The sequence below is a fragment of the Rhinatrema bivittatum genome, chromosome 5 (genome assembly GCF_901001135.1).
Source record: "Rhinatrema bivittatum chromosome 5, aRhiBiv1.1, whole genome shotgun sequence".
In the NCBI taxonomy this organism is placed as follows: Eukaryota; Metazoa; Chordata; class Amphibia; order Gymnophiona; family Rhinatrematidae; genus Rhinatrema; species Rhinatrema bivittatum.
Window position 1 is genome coordinate 338,133,192 of NC_042619.1, and position 22,488 is coordinate 338,155,679.

The 22,488-nt window shown below is 51.7% G+C and overlaps 1 protein-coding gene across 1 annotated transcript in view; it reads right to left on the minus strand.

Annotated features, from left to right (window-relative positions):
* Nucleotides 1-22,488, minus strand: part of SNRNP200 (small nuclear ribonucleoprotein U5 subunit 200) — a 915,618-nt gene that overhangs the window by 130,116 nt on the left and 763,014 nt on the right. The window contains exon 36 of the mRNA XM_029604465.1: nt 217-325. Coding sequence (XP_029460325.1) covers nt 217-325 — 109 coding nt within the window. The remainder of the gene's footprint in view (nt 1-216; nt 326-22,488) is intronic.

Here is a 22,488-nt window from a genome sequence, read left to right on the forward strand (position 1 = left end):
ATATTCATTGTGAATGTCCTGAAAATTAGGCCTGTTTGGGACTCTTAAGGATCAGAGTTGGTCACTCCTGGCTTAGTGTGCAATGAATTCCTTAGAACTGCTCTCCCAGCACAGCATCAGCTCTCTGTCTTATGCTGTTTTCCCAGTAAAAGCTTGTTCTCTGCTTTCGCCTTCTCCCAAAATGCAGCTCTGTTTTCTGCCTCTTCTCATGCTTACCTTCTTGGATCCCTGGCACATGATGACACAACGCCCTTCATCATCCAGAAGAGGTCGGTTCGCATGTCCCACCATCTGCAGCACATCGTATATGGGATAATCCACGTAACTAAGAAGGGAACAAAACAGCAGTTATACCTTTACTCCAAGAATCCTTGTAATAGAAGTCATGTAGACTAGAGCTATTGGTCAAACTCTGCTAACACATTGGTTCCATAAAGCTGTTAACATAAACAAAAAAAGCAAAGGCATCTTGAAAGCAAAAACTGCTCAGGCAGCTTCAGTCAGCCTTAGAAAATTTCTGATAGCAGAGAGACAATTATAGGAAGAACTGGGCCAGCATCTAACAAGAGAATTGGAGAAATTACTTACCTGATAATTTCGTTTTCCTTAGTGTAGACAGATGGACTCAGGACCAATGGGTATAGTGTACTCGTGCTAGCAGTTGGAGACGGATCAGATTTCAATCTGACGTCAGCACCTAGTACATATACCCCTGCAGGAAGTGCAGAATCTCAGTATTCTTCCTTGCAAAGCATTATGGATATATGTGTGACTGACCGATTGATTAACTTAATGTGTTTACTCTGATTAGATTGAATTGGTTGATCGACTATAGCTGGAGACCGCCAGTGTCCTCAACTGGAAAGCGTTGACACCCGGCAGGGTGGATGCCCTATGTTAAGTAAAACATGGCTTACCTTGATTCGATGAACGACCATGTATAATGGCAGTCGAGGGTGGGCTGCTGAGTCCATCTGTCTACACTAAGGAAAACGAAATTATCAGGTAAGTAATTTCTCCATTTCCTAGCATGTAGCAGATGGACTCAGGACCAATGGGATGTATAAAAGCTACTCCCGAACTGGGTGGGAGGCTGCCCGTGGTCCAATAAGGATTGCTCTTGCAAATGCTGTGTCCTCCCGAGCCTGGACATCCAGACATCCAGAATCTGGAGAAGGTATGGATGGAGGACCACGTTGCTGCCCTGCAGATCTCGGCAGGTGACAGCATTCTGGTTTCTGCCCAGGAAACCGCCTGGGCTCTGGTGGAATGGGCCTTGACCTGTACAGGTGGTGGTTTTCCCGCTTCTACGTAGGCTGCCTTGATGACTTCTTTGATCCAGTGAGCAATGGTTGCCCGTGAGGCCGCTTCCCCTTGCTTCTTCCCGCTGTGCAGGATGAACAGGTGGTCCGTCTTTAATACCGGTTCTGACATTTCCAGGTATCTGGATAGTAGTCTGCCGATGTCGAGATGGCGTAGAGACCGGCCTTCTTCCGACTTCTTCAAACATTCCATCGTTGGTAATGAAATGGTTTGGTTGAGGTGGAAGTGTGAGACCACTTTGGGGAGGAAGGAGGGGACCGTGCGTAGATGGATGGTCCCCGGGGTGATTCTGAGAAATGGATCACGGCAGGACAGTGCTTGTAGCTCTGAAATGCGACGGGCTGAGCATACGGCCAGCCAGAACACCATCTTTAGGGTTAGTAGACGGAGAGACAGGCCTCAGAGGGGACTGAAGGCGGGTCCCGCTAGGAATTCCAGGATGAGGTTGAGGTTCCACAGGGGCACTGGCCACTTTAGTGGTGGGCGAATGTGTTTGACCCTTTTCAAGAATCTTGAGATGTCTGGGTGCGCGGCGCTGCCACCTGTACCTTGATTGAGTTGAGGGACAGGCCCTTCTGGAGTCCATTCTGTAAGAATTCCAAAATTATGGGGACTTTAGAGGAGTGTGGTTCGATGTTGTGATCTTCGCACCAGGCCTCAAATACTCTCCAGATCCTTATATATGTTAGCGATGTGGAGAACTTGCGTGCTTGGAGAAGGGTATCTATTACTGCCCCCAAGTATCCCCTCTTCCTCAGTCGGGCCCTCTCAATGGCCAGACCGTAAAGAGAGAATTGAGCTGGATCCTCGTGAAGGATGGGACCTTGTTGTAGTAGGTCCCTGTGTGGGGGCAGGGGTAGGTGTTCCCCTGCCAGTAGTCTTCTCATGTCTGCGTACCAGGGTCTTCTTGGCCAGTCCGGGGCCACCAGAAGAACTAGACCTCTGTGTCGCTGAGCCTTGTGAATGATTGCGCCCAGCAGGGGCCATGGGGGAAAGGCGTATAGGAGGGTCCCCGGTGGCCAGGTCTGTACCAGGGCGTCGATCCCTTGTGTCTGCGGATCTCGCCTGCGACTGAAGTATGTGGGTACTTGGGCGTTGGATCTGTTTGCCAGAAGATCCATGTCTGGGGTCCCCCACCGATCCACTATCATCTTGAAGGCTGTGGTTGACAGCTTCCATTCTCCCGGGTTTAGGCTTTCCCTGCTGAGGAAGTCTGCCGTGGTGTTGTCCTTCCCGGCGATGTGGATGGCGGAGATGTCCTGGAGATTTGCTTCTGCCCAGGTCATCAGGGGGGCTATTTCTAAGGATACCTGTTGGCTTCTGGTTCCGCCCTGCCTGTTGATGTAGGCCACCGTGGTGACGTTGTCCGACATCATTCTGACCGCTTTGTTTCGAAGTCTGTGGGCAAACCGCAGGCAGGCTAGCCGGACTGCCCATGCCTCTAATTGGTTGATGTTCCACCCCGACTAGACTTCGTTCCACCGCCCTTGGGCGGTTAGCTCTTCGCAGTGTGCTCCCCATCAGTGTAGGCTGTCGTCTGTGGTTAGCAGGGTCCAGATTGGGGAGGATATTCTTGATCCCTGGCTCATGTGGTTGGACTGCAGCCACCATCTTAGCTGGGTCCGAACTCTGGTCGGTAGAGGTAGATGCACGGTGTAGTTCTGGGATCGCGGACTCCACCGTGATAGGAGTGAGCGCTGCTAGGGTCTCATGTGGGCTCGCGCCCATGGTACCACTTCCAGTGTGGATGCCATTAGACAGAGGACTTGTAGGTAATCCCATGCTGTGGGCCGGGTGGTGCTCAGCAGGGTCTGGAGTCTGTCCCGCAGCTTTGATCTCCTTGTGCAGTGGCTAACCCGAAGGGTAGTGCCCAGAATTGATAGTGGTGATTCAGGACCTTGAAGCGTAGGTAGCGCTGGTGTTCCTGATGGATTGGGATGTGCAAGTAGGCTTCCGACAGATCCAGGGATGTGAGATATTCTCCTGGCTGTATTGCACGTATGACTGACCGCAGGGTTTCCATTCGAAATCTTGGGACCTTTAGGTGTCGGTTGACCGACTTGAGGTCCAGGATGGGTCTGAACATACCCTCTTTCTTGGGTACGATGAAGTAAATGGAGTAATGCCCGGAATTTATTTCCCGTGCTGGTACCAGGGTTATGGCCTCTAGGGTCAGGAGTCTGGTCAGAGTAGCTTCCACTGACGCCCTCTTGAGGGGGTCGTGGCAGGGAGATTCCACGAACTTGTCCGGAGGGGTTCGAAGGAAGTCCAGTTAGTACCCTTCTCTGATGATGGCTAGGACCCACTTGTCTGAAGTTATCTCGACCCATCTGCGGTAGAATAGGGTTAGTCTGCCCCCTATGGCGTCTTCCCTTGAATGGGTCGGCTGAATCTCATTGTGGGGTGCGGCTGGGGCCTGGACCCGAGCTGGTTCCCCTCTTGCTGTGTTTGTTCCGAAAGGACTGGTTCCTGCCCGTAGGGCGGGGCGCTTGGTAGTTGTTCCTGTAAGGGTTGAAGCGCTGTGAGCTTCTGCCTCTTGAGGGCCTGGGAAAGGAACGCTGGTTTCTCTTCGTCTTGTCTTCTGGTAGACGAGGTACTGGAGAGTCGCCCCATCTGTTAGCCAGCTTCTCTAGTTCGCTGCCGAACAGGAGAGATCCCCTGAAGGGCATTCTTGTGAGGCGTGTCTTGGAGGAGGCGTTAGCCGACCAATTTCGCAGCCAGAGTTGTCTCCTGGCTGCCGTGCGTACTAGGTCGGAGGTAGCGTCAGTGAGGAACGAAAGTGCCGGTTCCATGTCTTCCCCTGGTGTGTTGTTCCTGGCTTGGGATAAACAGGAATGTGTCACCACGGTACAGCAGGTCGCAATTTGAAGAGACATGGCTGCCACCTCAAAGGCCTGTTTCAGTATGGCTTCCAGGCGTCTGTCGTGTGCATCCTAGAGGGCTGCTCCTCCCTCCACTGGTATGGTGGTGCGCTTAGCAACCGCGCAAACTATGGCGTCCACCTTGGGGCACGCCAGAAGCTCCTTGGTTGCTGGGTCCAGGGGGTACATGGCCGATAAGGCTCGACCCCCTTTGAATGAGGATTCCGGCACATTCCACTCCAGGTCAATTAGCTGCTGTGCCGCCTGTAAGAGGGGAAAATGGTGGGACGTCTGTCGAAGGCCCTCCAGCAGGGGGTTCACTCTAGGTTCCCCCGGGGTGCCTTGGCCCGGGATAGCGAGTTCCGACAGGCATTGAGATACCAAGTCCGGAAGCTCATCCTTTGAGAAGAATTGTCTCATGGTTCGATGCGGCTCCGTCCCCGAGGGGAGTTCTCCCTCCGCGAGGGGCTCAACTTCTTCCTCGGAGAAATCCGTGTCCCCGTAGGTGGGGCTTCTGGATGGTGGGAGCCTGTGCCTAGGCCTCGAGGGTCCTGGGGCATGAGGGTCTTCCGGTGCATATGGATGGCCGGCCTGGGGTTCAGTCTACATCTTGACAAAGGCGTGAATCCCTTTAAATAACTCCACCCAGGAGATCGATGCTGGGTCTAAGTTGAGGCACGCCGGTTCCCTGGGGGTCCCCCCATCTGTGGGCCAGCTAGGTCCGGGGTGCCCCCTGAGGAGCTAGCACTGGGAACCGGGTGGGACTGGCCCTGGCCTGGGTCTCCCAGGGCCTCCTCACAGTGTGCGCATAGGGCGTCCGCTTCCTCGCTCTGTGCGGCTCTGATGTGGCATGCAGGGCAGAGGCCTTGGGCTTTTATGCCTATTTCTGGAGGTGCCGCTTCTGTGGCACCATTGCGCTCCATTGCGTTTGGTATATGCGCGCCGGTTTTGCTCCGAGCCGTAGGTATGCGCCTTGTACTGTGCGTGAAGCTTAGGCGTGGAAGTTTCAATGTGTGCCTAAGAATGTGCGCCCAAATTTTGTGCGCCTATAATGCGCGCCCAAAAACTGGCGCCTATAATACGCGCCCAATTATTGGGCGCCTAGCTTAAAATATGCGCCCAGCTAATTTCGGGCGCCTATAATATGTGCTTAGCTTAATTTGTGCGCTCGATCGGGCGGCGAAGAAGGCCAAGATGGCGACGGCGAGCGTGCGGGCAATATGGCGACCTCCTTGGAGGGTCTCCACGTGGGCAGACTCTGCTCCTCCTCGATCTTCGGAGACCGGTTAAATAGAAGATGTACGCCTTACCTTGTCTTCGGCGCTTCCTGGTTTCGTCTCGGGCGGTCTCCGGCTGCGGGGGGAGAGGGTAAATACCTTCACCGCCGCGCTCGAGGGGATGCACCCGCTGCCTCTCAGCCGCGCCCGAACTCCTCTCGCTCGGGGGCTAAGTCCTCGCAGCGATTCGGCTCCAGACCGAGGCTGCCTCTATGCCGCGCCCGAACCCTTCTCGCTCGGGGGCTAGGTCCTTGCCGTGATTTGGCCACCGGACCGAGGCTCTTACCTCCGAGGGACCACGGAAATCACCTCGGGAAACTCAACTGGGGGAGGGACCCGAGGGTATCACCACAGGAGTGCGGGGCTTGTCTTCAGGTAGGGTTTTGTTCTTTAAATTTGTTCTAACGCTCGGCGAGCGTGAATATAGCTCCTAACTGCTTTGGAGACGGAAAAATACTGAGATTCTGCACTTCCTGCAGGGGTATATGTACTAGGTGCTGACATCAGATTGAAATCTGATCCGTCTCCAACTGCTAGCACGAGTACACTATACCCATTGGTCCTGAGTCCATCTGCTACACGCTAGGAAATGAGAAATTTATAAATTTATAATTTTCTTTCCTTGAATTCTACTACACTAGTCCAGATATGTGGGTTATCTCCCCCTATTAACAGCAAAAAGCCAGTATTCTTATGCCAAAGCCATGGAAGAAAAATCCAACAGATTTAAACTCTTAAATAAACTGTACACAAACAAATCCTCCAAAGAAATGACCCTTCCAAACTTTTCTTGGATAAATGAAAAAAAAGGAAAAGAAGCAGCAAAAAGTAAACCTTTGGTTGCCTCAGTCTCCGTAAATTGAGGCATTCCACTTCAAAGACTGCGAAGGCCCAACTTCCCAGGAGAATCCTGGCCAGGTGTAGCAGGACTCAAGGAAAGGAAATTATAAGGCAGGGGTGGGCAATTCCAGTCCTCGAGGGCCGAGAACCAGTCGGGTTTTCAGGATATCCCTAATGAATATGCATGAAATAGATCTGCATACACCTGAGGTAGAGTGCATGCAAATCTCGCTCATGCATATTCATTAGGGATATCCTGACAACCCGACTGGTTCGCAGCCCTCGAGGACTGGAATTGCCCATCCCTGTTATAAGGTGAGACTAAATTTCTCTTTCCTTATCATTCAGTTACACCAATCCAGATGTATGGGAAGTACCCAAGCCCAATTAATCTGGGAGGGAGAAAGTTAGGGCTGCCCTGAGAACATCAGCTCCAAAGCCTGCATCCTCTTTTTGTATGAATATTCAGATTGAAATGTTTAGAGAAAAAATTTAGGATGACCAAGTGACCATATTACAAATATCCTCCAGGGCAAGAGTAGAAGCTCCACCCAAGAAGAAATCTGAGCTCTCATTGAGTTTGCCCGAAGGACCTTAAAAGGCTGCCAACCATTTGATAAATAAGTTGAATCAATTGATGTGTTTTTGTTTTTTTAACCAAAGCTCTGCAATTAAAACAAGCTAAAAAAATGATACTATTAAATGCGTAAGAACCATCCAATAGACCTCCAATAACTGCAGTGACCTCTCTTTACCATGACAGTCCCCTCTTGTGAACACCAGTAAGATAGTGTTTGTTTTAAGTGGAACACAGAAACTTTAGGTAAAAAGGACTAAGCTGCAAGACACTGAAAATAATAGACCAGAAAAAGATTTCTGCAAGAGAAGGCTTGAAATACAAAAATGTCTCTAGCTGAACAAATGGCCATCAGAAAAATCATCTTCAGTGATAAACGGTACAGAAAAGCACTGTTAAGAGGCTCATATGACAAGCTCACTAAAGCTCTATGAACTAAATTAAGGTCCCACCAAGGAACTAAGGTCTTAAAAGAAGGTCAAAGAAAATAAGAAAAAAAATCTGTGAAAAACGATCTGAAATGTACCTCTATAGAGGGAGATAGCAGTCTCTTGAAACTTCAGAGAAATTTGGGATCAAACCTGAATGCAACCCTCTCTGAAAGAAGGCCAAAATGTTGGATATAACTGATCGTCAGAGCAAATCAAACCAGTCCCTGCAGCATGCTTCTCAAATGCTAGTCTCAAAGTTAAATAAGTGAAATAGCATTCTTATAGGCCTTCAACAAAGTAAATGTTACAGACAGGAAATATTACTTACTATGCAATCACGACATTTCAAGAACCAGGCTCTGGTCTCTAAACGATTGATAGAACAGGAAGATTCTTTCATGGACCAGTAGCCCTGAGCCAACTGCTCCCCATCCAGACTGGCATCGGTTTGAGCTCTACAGCCCGAACCAGACTGGAACTTAGAAGCCACCAGGACAGACTCTCCCATGTGATGCCCTCGAGCAGCAAAAGAATATGAACTCCTCTGAGACCGGGTTCCACTGTGCCAAAAGAGCCCTCTGTAAAGGTCTCATATGAGTGAACGCCCATGGCACCAATTCCAGGGCTGAAGCCATAGAGCCCAGAACTTGCAAATAATCCCAGACCTTGGGCACTGGCAACCCTAACAAGCGCCGAATCTGCCCCTTCAGTTTCTGAACATGCTCCTCTGTGAGAAACACTTTGCCTTCTAGAGTATCAAACCGAGCTCCCAGATACTCCAGGGACTGCGAAGGTACCAGGTGACTCTTCGCAAAATTCAACACCCAGTTGAGCGACTCGAGCATTCCGATCACTTTCTGAACCTATTGGCACCAAAGTACCTCTGACTTTGTCCTGATAAGCCAGTTGTCCAGATAAGAATGTACCAGAACACCTTCCTGATGTAAAGCTGCCACCGCCACCACCTCCATCACCTTGGTGAAGGTGCGTGGCACTGTGGCCAAACCAAAAGGAAGGGCCTGAAACTGAAAATGCTGACCCAGAACCATAAACCACAGAAAATGCTGAGAGTCTGAGCAAAAGGGGATGTGCATATACACGTCCATTAGATCCAGAGACGCCAGAAACTCGCCCTTGCGAACCGCTATCACCGACCTTAGGGTTGGTGCATTTACCTTCTTTAAGTCGAGAATTGGCCAGAAAGTGCCTTCCTTCTTTGGAACCATGAAGTAAATGGAATACCTTCCCATGCCTTGCTCCAAGTAAGGGTGCACCAGGACCCCTTCCTTCTGAAAGGCCGCTGCCACCACCACTATCACCTTGGTAAAGGTCCTGGGTGCCGTTGCTAGACCAAACGGCAGGGCGCAAAACTGAAAATGCTCCCCTAGGATCATAAAGCGGAGGAACTTTTGGTGGTCGGAACGAATCCCTATGTGCAGGTAAGCCTCCGTGAAGTCCAGGGATGCAAGGAACTCGCCCTTGCGGACTACCGCAATCACCGACCTCGAGGTCTCCATGCGAAAACGCAGCACCTGAAACTTTCTGTTCACCTTCTTTAAGTTGAAGATGGGTCTGAAGGTGCCGTCCTTCTTGGGTACTACGAAGTAGATGGAATACCTGCCTTCTTCCTTGCTCTTCAGGAGGCACCGGCACTATGGACCCCAAGTCCCGGAGGCAATGGACTTGGGGTCCATAGCTCGCATTGTCGCCTTCTTTTGCTGATAAGAACATGGGGAGCTGAAGAAACTATCCTTGAGAGGCCGAGCAAGTTCTAAAGCGTAACCTTGACCGACTACATCCAGAACCCATCGGTCGGAGGTAATTTTGGCCCACTCCCCTGTCGGGCCGGCGGCCACAAAAGGACTGACCCCACGACTGCTGCCTGCTCGGGGATTGTCGGGCAGAAGAGTCAAAGGATCTAGATGCCTGAAACCTATGGTTTCCCCGAAAGCACATGCGAGGGGGAAAAGGGTTCCTTGGCTTCGGCTTGTCCTCGGGCAATATGTGAACCTTATTTTCTCCCAAGCACTTGATCATCTCCTCCAACTCCTTGCCAAACAGCAGCTAGAACCCAGCTGCGCCGTGGAAGAGATGTCCCCCAACCAATTCCTCAACCAAAAGAGCCTGCGAGCGGAAACCACAGAAATCATAGTTCTCACCAAGGTCCTCAACGGGTCATGCAACGTATCGGCACTGTAGACGACCACGGCCTCCAGCCGCTTCGCCTGGATAGCCTCGCGGCCGACAAGGACTTATCCATCTGAAGCTGCTGTGCCCAGTGAAGGCCTGCTCACAACATAAAACTGCTGCACATAGCGGCCCGAACCCCAAGGGCAGGGACCTAAAAAAATCTTCTTGAAGTGAACCTCCAGCTTCCTATCCTGAAGATCCTTGAGCGCCGCAGCACCAGTCACAGAAATGGTTGTCTTCTTGGTGACAGCGGACACAGCTGCATCCACCCTAGGAATCCTGAGAAAGCAGAGTTGCTTACCTGTAACAGGTGTTCTCACAGGACAGCAGGATGTTAGTCCTCACATATGGGTGACATCATCAGGATGGAGCCCACTCACGGAAAAAGTTTGTCAAAGTTTCTAGAACTTTGACTGGCACCACTGAGCATGCCTAGGATGCCACCAACCCTGCATCCAGTTTATAGTAAAAAGTACGTGCGAAAAATATTAACATTTTTATATACCGAAATTCATGAGGCAAAGTTACATATCACTTCGGTTTACATTATAACAATAACAAGCATGTAAGAATGCGATTACATTAAACAGGGGAATAGACTTGGATTAGAGTGAACAGGGTAATAAAACCAAATGTATAAATAATAATAATAATAATACGATTCTTTTGCTAGCCTGGCTATAGATCTGGGTGTGTATTAGATTAATTTAATACACGGAATATGGAGCATATATTTGGGAATGTTAATCTACTATATAATCTGATCGGTAATCTGATGGAGAGTCTGAAGAATGGTAAGGTGAGGTAAGAGAGTAAGTAATTGGCATTAATTAAATGCTTGTTCGAATAGCCAAGTTTTGAGTCTCTTTTTAAAGGTGATCGGGAATTGTTCTTGCCGGAGTTCTGGAGGTAGAGAGTTCCATTCCGCAGGGCCCGCTGTGGATAGAGCTCATTTATTTAGAGAGGTTTTGATGGGTGGAGCGAGGAGAGAATCTCTATAAGCTGCTCTTACCGGTCTGGATGGTATGTGTAGTCGAAAAGGTATGTTGAGGTCCAGTGGGATGAGGTTGTGAATGGATTTGTGTATGATAGTCAGAACTTTGTAAGTGATTCTAAACTTAATTGGGAGCCAGTGTAGGTTTTTCAAGACAGGTAATATGATCTCTTTTGTTGGTCTTGGTCAGAATCCTAGCTGAAGCGTTTTGGAGCATTTGTAAGGGTTTAATGGTGTTAGTCGGGAGGCTGAGTAGAAGAGAATTACAGTAGTCAATTTTTGAGAAAATAATTGCCTGGAGAACTGAGCAGTAGTCTTGGAAGTGGAAGAGCAGTCTGATCCGTTTTAGGATTTGCAATTTAAAGAAGCCATCCTTGGTGGTATTATTAATGAATCTCTTTAGGTTTAATTAATTGATTGTCTTTCCCTGTACGTACCAGGATCAGTCCAGGACACCTGGGTTGTGACTCCGCACCAGTAGATGGAGACAGACTAAAACTTGTGGGCGGAGCCATATATGCCCCTGTGCCAGTCACAGCCCCTCAGTCTTACTCTGTCTCCAGTAGATGGTGCAGGTCCAGTCACAGCCCTGCCTGACCTGATTTTGGTGGTTAGTCAGTTTTGGTTTTTAGGGGCTGATTTTGTTAGGCCTGATTGTTTTTGCGAGGTATTCGTGGCAAATTGGGTTTTGTTTTTAATTTTAGTCCCGGGTGCCCTGCCTCCCGGGGGGGTTGAGAGGTCCTGAGGGGACTACCCTCCCCCGGTTGAGGCCGCTGCCAGGGTTGAGGACCCGGCTGAGCTAGTGGCAGCGTCAGGGGTGACACCGGGGAGCCCGGTTCACTCACCCTTGCAGGAAAAGGGCTCCAGAACCAAGGACAGCTGCAAGCTTTGTTAAAAAAGAAAAAAAAAAAAAAAAGGGTTTTTGTTTTCGTTGTGCGGCTCTCCGTTCCCTCGCGTCTTCGCTCCGTTTTGAGGGGAGGGCGCCGGTAGGAGGGAGGTCGCCGATTTTGAATTCTTAATTTTACTTCGCATTTCGCCGCGTTTCCCGCCCATTTTTTCGTCGCGCTCGCCGGCAGGCCACGAGGGTCGGCCTGCCGGGCCTGCGGCTCGGCTCGCGCACGCTTTTCGTGGCAGGGCCTCTGCAGCTACGGTCGCACGGGCAGAGAGGGAGTGTCCGGAGCGCCTCGGGGGGCCCAGTCCAGAACCGCGCAATCGCCGCTGCGCGGGGGGGCTCGACTGATAGGCCCCAAGATGTTTGTTTTTCTCCTGCACTGTGCGCGCGCGGCGGCCATTTTAGTTCCGGCCGCGAAATCGCTCGGTTCACAACAGGGGATACAGCCCTGCCCCCCCGCGCTTTCCCCGCAGCGGGATCCGGCGGGGGGGTTCTCACGGAGGGGCCTCGTTCCCCGTTGGCTCCCGCGGATGGTTCAGATTTTTATCTTTTTTGTGCTTCTGTTGCGCGGGGTTTTTTAAATATAAGCGTATTTAGCGCTGCCGGAGGGGCGTCGCGCGGGGGGGGGGGCCACCCGCAGGTCTGTTCCGAAGGCTAGAACACTATGGATGTTGCGGGGGGCTCTCGGGAGCCCTCGCGGGGGAAGCGTCCGCCGCGTGGCGTACCTCAGGAGTCTGAGACGGATTCTTCATCGGCAGTTGACTCAGAGTCTCCAGAGGAGTCCCTGATGGGGGCCGGGGAAGGCGGCTGCGGACGGTCCTCGGCTGCGGATGGTCCTGTCCAGCCCAGCGCGGGCAAAGGGGCACTCGCCATGGAAGGGGATGACCCCCAGGTGGTACGACTATTTTCGCAGGGAGGAACTGTACCTACTAACTCCAGCAATGCTTCAGGAACTGGCAATGGAGGTTCCGCTGGGGGGGGGGCCCGTCGAGAGACAAACATGGATCTGCCAAGAGGCAATCCTGGATCCGATGCTCTCCGAGGAAGAGGAGCATAGGTCTCTCGGGGCCGACAGTAGGATTTTCCTTTTCAATTTTCATCGACAGTTTTCCTGTTCAATGAATGGGATACGCCTTTAAGGTCGGTACGGCCATAGACAAGATTTACCCGCTACCGAAGGATGTGCTGGCACTCCTTCGCCGGCCCAAGGTGGATTCCGCAGTCTCTGCGGTGACGAAGAGGTCGGCCATTCCGGTTACGGGAGCCACGGCTCTCCGGGATATACAGGATAGGAAGCTGGACGTGTAACTCAAGAAGATTTTGAGGTGTCTGCCCTGGGTGTGCGGGCTGCTTTCTGTACCAACTTCGCTATGTGAGCGAGTCTGCGCTGGGCCCATATTCTTCAGGCGAATGCAGGTCTGTCGGCGGAAGAGGCATCACAGGCAGATAGGTTGGAGGCAGCAATAGCGTATGGGGCAGATACTCTCCACGATTTGCTGCGTACGTCCGCTAGGTCTGGGGTGGCGGCTGTTTCGGCGCGTTGCCTGCTGTGGCTGCGCAACCTGGCTGCAGATGGTTCGTTCACAGCAGCTGCCCGAGGACAGATTCAGGGCGCGCTCCGTCTGCTCGGCCAGATCCCGGTTCCGAGGGCCCAGGAAGTCGCGTCATCACAGGTCTACCGGTTCTTCTTATAGGTCGGCTTCTTCCCGTAACCATCAATGGCAGCAGTCTTTTCGGGGTACACGCTCCGATAGACAGGGTGGAGCCCCGTCAGCGAGGGTGCCTGGATACCATCGGGCCAGGGGGTCCGCAACGTGATGAAGCACGGCTACGCATTAGATTTTGTTCGTTCCCCAGCACACTAATTCCTGGTCTCGCCGTGCAAGGCTCCCGAAGCGAAGGCAGCAGTGCTAATCACCATCCGGCGCATGGAACATTTGGGAGCCATTTCCTCCGTTCCGATCAGTCCGCACGGCGAAGGACGTCACTCTATTTGCTTCATTGTTCCAAAGAACGACGGCACTTCAAGACCAATCCTGGATCTAACAGGGGTGAATAGATGCCTGCGGGTGCCTCACTTCCAAATGGAGACTATTCGGTCGGTGATCGCCTCGGTGCGTCCAGGAGGGTTCCTGGCCTCACTAGGTTCCACGGAGGTGTACCTTCACGTAGGCATTCCACCGTCTCTTCAGCGATGCCTAAGAATCAATTCACGGCTCTCCCGTTTGGGGCTCGCAACGGCGCCTCTTACTTTCACGAAGGTGATGGTCGTGGTGGTGGCGCAACTTCGCCGGGAGGATTTCTGGTTCATCCTTACCTGGACGATTGGTTGATTCGGGCGAAGTCCGAGGATCAGTGTCGACTGTCAGTGGCCAGGGGCCTACAACTCTTGCAGTCTCTAGGCTGGCTAGTCGAGTTCAACAAGAAGTCCATTGGTACCCACGCCGGTATCCACGCAGACCCTGCAATGCCTTGGAGCCGTATTCGATGAAACGGGGCAGGGCGTTCCTATCGCAGGAAGGAAGGTGCAAACTACAGGCTCAAGTGAGGCGCTTGCTGTCGCTCCGGCTACCGCGGGTCGGCGATTACTTCATGGTCCTGGGTACTATGGCCTCCACTCTCGTGTTGGTCCACTGGCCGTTTGCTCATCTACGGCCATTGCGGGCGTCCTTACCATCCCGCTGGCAGCCGGTTTCGGAAGCATTCTACCGTCCATTTCCACTCGTAGGCCGGGCAAGATCCGGCCAGTCCTGGTGGCTCGATTCCAGTCTTTTGACCTCTCCAGGGTCACTCCTATTGGCCAACCGGACAGTGGTGCCCACGGATGCCAGTCTCTCCGGATGGGGAGCAGTCTGCCTAGGGACGTCAGTTCAAGGCCTACGGTCAGCGTCTCAAGCCCGATGGGCTACCAACCGACTGGAGACCAGAGTGGTCCGTCTGGCGCTGCAATCGTTCCTACCTCTGCTGAGGGGACGGGCAGTCTGTGTTTTGTCGGACAACGCAACCGCAGTGGCCTACATCACTCGCCAAGGAGGGACGAGAAGTCCACAGGTGGCAGACGAGGCACGGCTCTTGATGGCTTGGTCGGAGCAAAATCTCACGTCCATTGCAGCTTCACATACATTGCAGTCTCTCACATCGTCGGGGTCGACAACGTCCAGGCGGATTTTCTGCCGTCATCATCTGGATCCTGGGGCATGGGAGCTGGCGGTCGAAGTTTCACCTCATCTGCAAGACGTGGAGTATTCCCCACATGGACTGGAGGGCCACAGGCCATGTGGACTGGTTGGCCACAGGCCACAATGCGAAGGCTCCGCGATTCTTCAGTCGGCGCCAAGGAAGAGGAGCAGAAGGAGTCGACGCCTTGGTGCTTCCCTGGCCGACGGATGTCCGGCTGTACGTCTTTCCTCCGTGGCCGATGTTCGGCACGATTATGCGCCGCATAGATTTGCACCCGTTCAACGTGTTCAACATGATCATGGGGGCTCCGGCATGGTCTCACGGTCCGTGGTTCGCGGACCTTGTTCAGTTTGTCGGTGGCGGCTCCCATGCGTCCCATCCGTCTCCAGGGATTCGCGGGGCTCCTCCGTCAGGGCCCCGTCTGTTGGGACGATGAGAATCCCTTCTGTCTCGCGGCCTGGCGTTTTGAGAGGACTCGGCTAAACGGGGAAGGTTACTCTGCCGCGCTGGTGGCTATGCTGCTGAGGTTCCAGGCAGCAGTCTCCATCCTTGGCGTACGTCCGGGCCTGGGTAGTCTTTGCGGTAAGGTGCATGCAGCGGGGTGTGGATTCCACTGCCGCTTCGGTATCTGATGTTCTGGCTTCTCCAGGCTGGTCTGGCCAAAGGCTTGGCATGCAGTTCCCGGCGGGTCCGCGCTTGGTTGCTTGCGGGTCCGGATGTTTTCCCGTTTTCTCTGGGGGGCTAAGCTTCTCCGTCCGCCATTGCGTTTTCCAATTCGGTTCTTTCCACCTGGTGCTCGGCACCGTTTGCACCCTTGAAGCGCACAACTCTTCCGGATCTCTCTTTGACGACGGTATTTTGGTGACGCTTGCCTTGGCGCGGCGCTTTTCTGAGTTGCAGGCTCTCTCCTGTAGAGTACCGTTTTGTGTCTTTCTGATTCGGGGGTATTCTTGTGTCCGATCCCTACCTTTCTCCTTCAGGTCTTCGTCTTTTCATCGGCATCAGTCAGTGGGGCTGCCCGCTTTGCGGACGGGAGCTCCTCTGGTCCTCCAGCGAGGGACTTCAAGGGACTTGTTGTGCAGAGTTCCCTTCCACGCTACCAATGACAGATCTTTTGTTTTCCTTTTCGGGTCCAAAGAAAGGGGCTGCGGCATCCCGCAAGACGATTGTCTGTTGGCAAACAAGGAACCATTGGTTCGGCATACCTTGTGCGGGAGGAAAACCTATTCCTGGGGGCCTTAGGGCTCACTCGACACGGTCTCAAGCGGCGCCTTGGGCGGAATTTTCACAGGTGTCGCCTCAAGCGATTTGCAGGGCTGCTACCTGGAAGTTGTTACATACCTTCATTACACATTGCCGATCGGATGTTCGGGCTACTGATTGCGGGGGTTTTGGAGAGAGGGTACTCCGAGCGGGACTCTCTGCTTCCCACCCTCGGTAATTTAGCTCTGGTACATCCCAGGTGTCCTGGACTGATCCTGGTACGTACAGGGAAAGGAAAATTAGTTTCTTACCTGATAATTTTCGTTCCTGTAGTACCAAGGATCAGTCCAGGATCCCGCCCGCAGTGCTGCGCTGTTGTAACGGAGAGTCCGCTCATTGTTGTCTTCAGTACACTGACCCCTTGTTCTTCGCTCTCTCGGTTTGGAGAGTCTGGTTCCTGTGGGGGTGTTGGAGTTATTTTCGTTTACCTGACGAGTTTGTATGGTTAGCTATGTTGTATTATGGCTTTTCTACTTTGACATTCGTATGACTGAGGGGCTGTGACTGGCACAGGGGCATATATGGCTCCGCCCACAAGTTTTAGTCTGTCTCCATCTACTGGTGCGGAGTCACAACCCAGGTGTCCTGGACTGATCCTTGGTACTATGGGAACGAAAATTATCAGGTAAGAAACTAATTTTCCTATGATGACTCCGAGGTTTCTAACTTGAGAGGAAAAGGATGGTTGACTGAGGTGCAAGTTGGACATTGCATATTTATCGTCTTGTGAGATGAGGAGTATTTCAGTCTTATTGATATTAAGAATTAAGTTAAGGCTCATGAGCAGGTTGTTGATGGATTGAAGGCAGTTGTTCCAGAATTCTAGGGTTTTTTGTAGAGAAACGGTGACCGGTATGAATATTTGCACATCGTCTGCGTAGATGTAGTGCGTTAATTTTAGCTTGGAGAGGAGCTGGCAGAGCGGTAGAAGATAAATGTTGAAGAGGGTGGGGGATAAGGATGAGCCTTGAGGGATTCATTATTGTTGACTCTGACCTTGTAGAATCTGTTGTGTAAGAAAGACTTGAATTAGCTAAGAGCAGTGCCTTTGATTCTGATGTCAGCTAGTCGGTCCATGGGAATTGCGTGGTTCACCGTGTCAAACGTGGCTGATAGCTCAAGGAGGATGAGTAAGCCGGGTTGTTTTTTATCAAGGTTCAAAAGTATGGTGTCTGTTAAAGAGATTAATAGAGCTTCAGTGTTTCGGACTTTTCGAAAGCCGAACTGAGAGGGGGCTAGTATATTGTTATCGTCCAGGTACTCCGAGAGTTGCTTATTAATTATTTTTTCTAGAATTTTGGAGATGAAGGGGAGTTTGGCGATCGGGCGATAGTTGGCTGGGTCGTCTGGCGACAGGTTGGGTTTTTTCAGCAGTGGTTTTAGAATTGCGAGTTTCAAGGGGTCAGGAACTAAGCCTTGCATTAGTGAACAATTAATGATATCTGCGATAGGGTTGGCGATGGTTTTTGAGATGGTGATGAGTAAGTTGGAGGAGATTGCATCTGTGGGGTGCAAGGCCGGTTTGATCTTCTTTAGGACTGTTTCAATCTCTAATGTTGACGTCAGCTCGAAAGTTTCCAGGCTTGTGTTCTGTAGAGTATATGGAGAGTGAGAGGGTGGAGGAAGAGGAATGTTGTTGGCTTTTAAAGGTCTGATCAGATCGGAGATTTTTTTCTTGAAGTTGCTAGCTCTGAGGCTTTGCTAGCCACTTGATCGTCTGGGATGGTCGTGGGGGAAGGTTTGGTGAGAGACGAGACGAGAGAGAATAGTGCTTTAGGGTCGAATATGAAATGGTGGATTTTCTGTGTGAAAAAATCCCTCTTTGTTTGGAGGATGGATATCCGGTATCGGTGCATGAGAGATTTGTGAGCCTCCAGGTTTGATGGGGAAGGATTTTTTCACCATGCATGTTCCATTCTTCTAAGCTCTTGTTTCAGGGTTCTTAGCTGTGGGGTGTGTACCAGGGTTTCCTGTTGTTCGTGTTAGAGTGGAGGGCTTTAGTAGTTAGCGGGCACATCAGGTCTGCAATCTTCTTAGTTATTTTGATCCAGGAGGATGTGGCTGAATTAGCATCTGAGAGGTCTAATTTGTCTAATGCTGTGGATAGGTGCGAGCTAAGGGTTTCTGGGTTGCATAATTTCCTGAATTGGACCGTGGTTTTTTGTATCTGTTGGTGGATGGGTTGGATGAATTTCAGCGTTGTAGAGATCAACCGGTGGTCCGACCAGGGGATTGGAGAGCAATTCGTAGATGATGCAGAGGTAAGGCTTTCATTTATGAATATTAAATCTAGAGTGTGTCCCGCTTTGTGTGTCGGATCTTTAATGATTTGTTTGAAACCCATATACTTGAGCGTGGTAAGGAAGGTTTCACAGCTGGAGGATTGAGGTGTTTTATCCATGTGGAGGTTGAAATCTCCCATTATTATAGAGGGGGTGTCTGTGTTGATGTGCTTGGCTAATAGTTCAATTAAAGGGGATGGGTCAGATTCTAGGCTTCCTGGTGGGGCATAAGTGAGGCAGATTTGAAGGTGTTTGGATTTGAATACCGCGAATTCGAGGGAGGCTGAAGAATTTGTTAGCTGTAGAGATAGGCCTAGTTCTTTTTTCACGGCTAATAGCAGGCCGCCACCTCTTTTTTTAGGTCTGGGGATAGTCGTAAGTATGTGTAGGGAGTTGGTTAATTAGTGCCGTGTCTTCAGGTTTCAGCCATGTTTCGGTAATTGCGCAGCAGTCCGGTTTTGTTTCTATTAGATAATCGTAAAGGAGATGTGACTTTTTCGAGAGTGATTGTGCATTAAGCAGGGTTAAAGATAGTAGCGAAAGTCCCAGTAGTTGGTTCAGTGGTGATGTCATGATTGGAATAATTATTTTTTGAAGGAGGTTGGGAGTATTGAGGTTTTTTATGAGGTTTCTTCGTTGGTTGTAAATGATTGGGATAGCGAACGTGTGCATGAAGAATAGTGTCTGGATGAGTGATGGGGAGGTATGAAAGAATGCTGGGGAGTTCTGGATGAAATACTGTAGAAGTTTGGATGAGTGTTGAAGAAGTCCGGAGTGGTGCTGGGGCGTCTGGCTGGGCGCTGGGGCGTCTGGATGAATGCTGGAGGCGTCTGTCTGAGTGTAAGGGGAAGTCAGGATCTGGATGTATGCTTGGGCATCTGGACGAGTGCTGGAGTCTTCTGGATGGAGTGTTGGGATTGTCTGGAAGAATGCTGGGGGTGTCTGGATGTCTGCTAGAGAGGTCTCGGTGATGAAGGGTGAATGCTGGGAAAGGCTGGCTGAAAAATTGGAGGTGGCAGTAAGGATATTAGAAGTGCTTACTGATGTAATCGAGCTCTTCTGAGGGGGTTGTGCAGGGGTTCCGGTAGCTGTTGCAACTGTCTTGGAGGGAGGGAAGTTGATGTGGTGAACTGTAATGGAAATTAAGCGATGTCCTTCAGTGATGTCCTTCAGGGCTGCACGAAGGGGCGGGCTCCTTTGTCACGCACCTTTGGCGAGCGACGCCGGAGTAGCTCCTAGTTTAAAGGTCCCTCTGCGCGACGCAATTGGTCGGCTGGGCTGCTGGGGGGGGGGGGGGGGTTTTGAAGGGCCGTGCGGAGGGACGGTGCGGCAAACCTGCCTCGTGTTCAGCGTCTGGGCTCGCCGAGGGTAAGGGGGATTTAAAAGGCCTTACTCCGGTGGGTCTGGGCGCCGATCGCGCAGGCCTTCCTTCTTCCTAGCAGCGGTAGCGTGGAGTTGAGCAAGAGCGGCGCCGGAGTAGCTCCTGGTTTAAAGGTCCCTCTGTGCGACATGATTGGTCGGCCGGGCTGCCGGGGGGGTCGAAGGGCCGTGCGGAGGGACGGCGCGGTGAACCTGCCTCGTGGTCAGGGTCTGGGCTCGCCGAGGGTACGCTTGCAACAAATTGCAAGCGAACCCAACTCCGCAGGGTGGCAGGTGGGTTTCGTGAGGACTAACATCCTGCTGTCCTGTGAGAACACCTGTTACAGGTAAGCAACTCTGCTTTCTCACAGGACAAGCAGGATGGCCAAACAGAGTCTTGCCTGCCAGCCTTGTCCAGGCAATAATGAGCTGCAAAGGTATGGAGAGAACTCCCTGTAGCAGCCCTGCAGATGTCAGCAAGAGGTACAGAATGAAGGTGTGCTACCGATGTTGCCATTGCTCTAATGGAGCGAGCTTTAACGCATCCGTGGAGCAGAAGGCCTGCTTGCTGGTAGCAGAAAGAAATACAGTCCGCCAGCCAGGAGGACAGCGTCTGCTTGCCCACCAGGATGCCCAGTTTAATTTTATCAAAGGAGACAAATAGCTGGGTGGACTTCCTATGGCCTGCAGTACGTTCCAAATAAAAGGCTAGTGCACACTTGCAGTCCAAGGAATGCAGAACCCGCTCACCTGGATGTGAATGGGGTTTGGAAAGAAAGTAGGCAAAACTATGGATTGATTTAAATGGAATTCAGAGACTACTTTTGGTAAAAATTTAGGATGAGTGCGAAGGACCACCCGATCATGAAGGAATTTTGTGTAAGTGGGGTAAGTAACCAGCGCCTGTAGCTCACTGATCCGGCGAGCGGACATCAAAGCAAGAAGGAAGAGCACCTTCCAAGTGAGATGCCGTAACTCGCAGGAGTGCAGAGGCTCAAACGGAGGTTTCATGAGTCGCGCTAATACCACATTAAGGTCCCAAGCAGGGACTGGGGGAGGAGAGGAGGCTTGAGGTACAGCAAGCCCTTCAATAAAGCACTGTACTAAGGGTTTTGTCGAAATAGAGACATCCCCTGTACCCTTATGGAAGGCGGCCACCACATTGACATGCACTCTATATCTTGGCCTACCCCTCTCTAGAATTGTTGAGATTACTTACCTGATAATCTAGTTTTCCTTAGTGTAGACAGATTGACTCAGAACAAGTGGGTATAGTGTGCTCGTGCTAGCAGTTGGAGACGGATCTGACGTCAGCACGGGTACATATACCCCCACAGGAAGTGAGGCAATTCAGTAATCTTCCTTGCAAAAGCTATTATGGATATATGTGTACTGACGATCAATGAAATAGTGAAACAGGATTCCCCTGACCAATTGATAGTAGCTGGAGACCGCCAGCATTCCCAACCGGAAGGCGTCGACACCTGGCAAAGGGGACGCTCTTATGTAAGAAAGTGACATGGCTTACCTTGAATCGGTGAAACCCATGTATACCGGCAGCCGGGCGGGATGCTGAGTCCATCTGTCTACACTAAGGAAAACGAGATTATCAGGTAAGTAATCTCAACATTTCCTAGCGTGTAGCCAGATGGACTCAGAACAAGTGGGATGTACAAAAGCTTTACTCCCGGACTGGGCGGGAGGCTGTCTGAGGACCGCGTAAGACCGCCCTCGCAAATGCTGTGTCCTCCCTGGCCTGGACATCCAGACGGTAAAACCTGGAGAAGGTATGGAGGGAGGACCATGTCGCCGCTTTACATATTTCTGCGGGCGACAGCATCCTAGATTCTGCCCAAGATGCTGCTTGGGCTCTGGTAGAATGAGCCTTGACTTGTAGAGGCGGTGACTTCCCGGCCTCTACGTAGGCCGCTCTGATAACTTCTTTAATCCAGCGGGCGATGGTGGGCCGAGAGGCCGCTTCTCCTTGTTTCTTCCCGCTGTGCAGGACGAACAGATGGTCTGTCTTTCGTACGGCTTTCCAGATATCTGGGCAGCAATCTGCCGATGTCAAGATGGCGTAGGAAACGCCCTTCTTCTGATTTCTTCAAACCCGCCGTGGTTGGCAAGGATATGGTTTGGTTGAGGTGAAATTGTGAGACTACCTTAGGCAAGAAGGATGGAACCGTGCGAAGATGGATAGCCTCTGGAATGATTCTGAGAAAGGGATCACGGCAGGACAGTGCTTGTAGCTCCAAGATGCAGCGTGCTGAACACACAGCCAGCAAGAACACCATCTTCAAAGTTAGAGAACGGAGAGACAGGCCCCGAAGGGGTCTGAAAGTGGATCCCGCGAGGAAATCCAAAACTATGTTGAGGTTCCACAGGGGCACTGGCCACTTCAGTGGCGGACGAATGTGCTTGACTCCTTTCAGGAAGCGGAAACATCTGGGTGCGTGACAATAGTCCTGCCGTCCCTCCGGGGACCGTAGCAAGACAGTGCAGCCACCTGGACCTTGACGGAGCTGAGGGAGAGACCCTTCTGAAGCCCATCCTGCAGGAAATCCAAAACAATAGGGATTGTGGTTGCATGTAGATTGGTGCCATGAGTGTCGTACCAAGCTTCAAACACTCTCCAGATCTTTTCGTAGGTGAGGGATGTGGAAAACTTGCGAGCTCGGAGGAGTGTATCTATCACCAGCTCCGAGTAACCTCTTTTCTTCAGCCTAGCCCTCTCAATGGCCAGACCGTAAGAGAGAATTGAGCCGGATCCTCGTGGAGGATGGGACCCTGACATAGCAGGTCCCTGAGAGGAGGCAGGGGAAGGGGATCCCCTGCCAGCAGTCTTCTCATGTCCGCGTACCAGGGTCTTCTTGGCCAGTCTGGTGCCACTAGAAGAACTAGGCCCTGGTGCTTCTGAATCTTGTGGATAAGGGTGCCCAGCAGGGGCCACGGAGGAAAAGCGTATAGCAGGGTCCCTGGAGGCCATGGCTGAACCAGGGCGTCGATCCCGTGAGAGAAC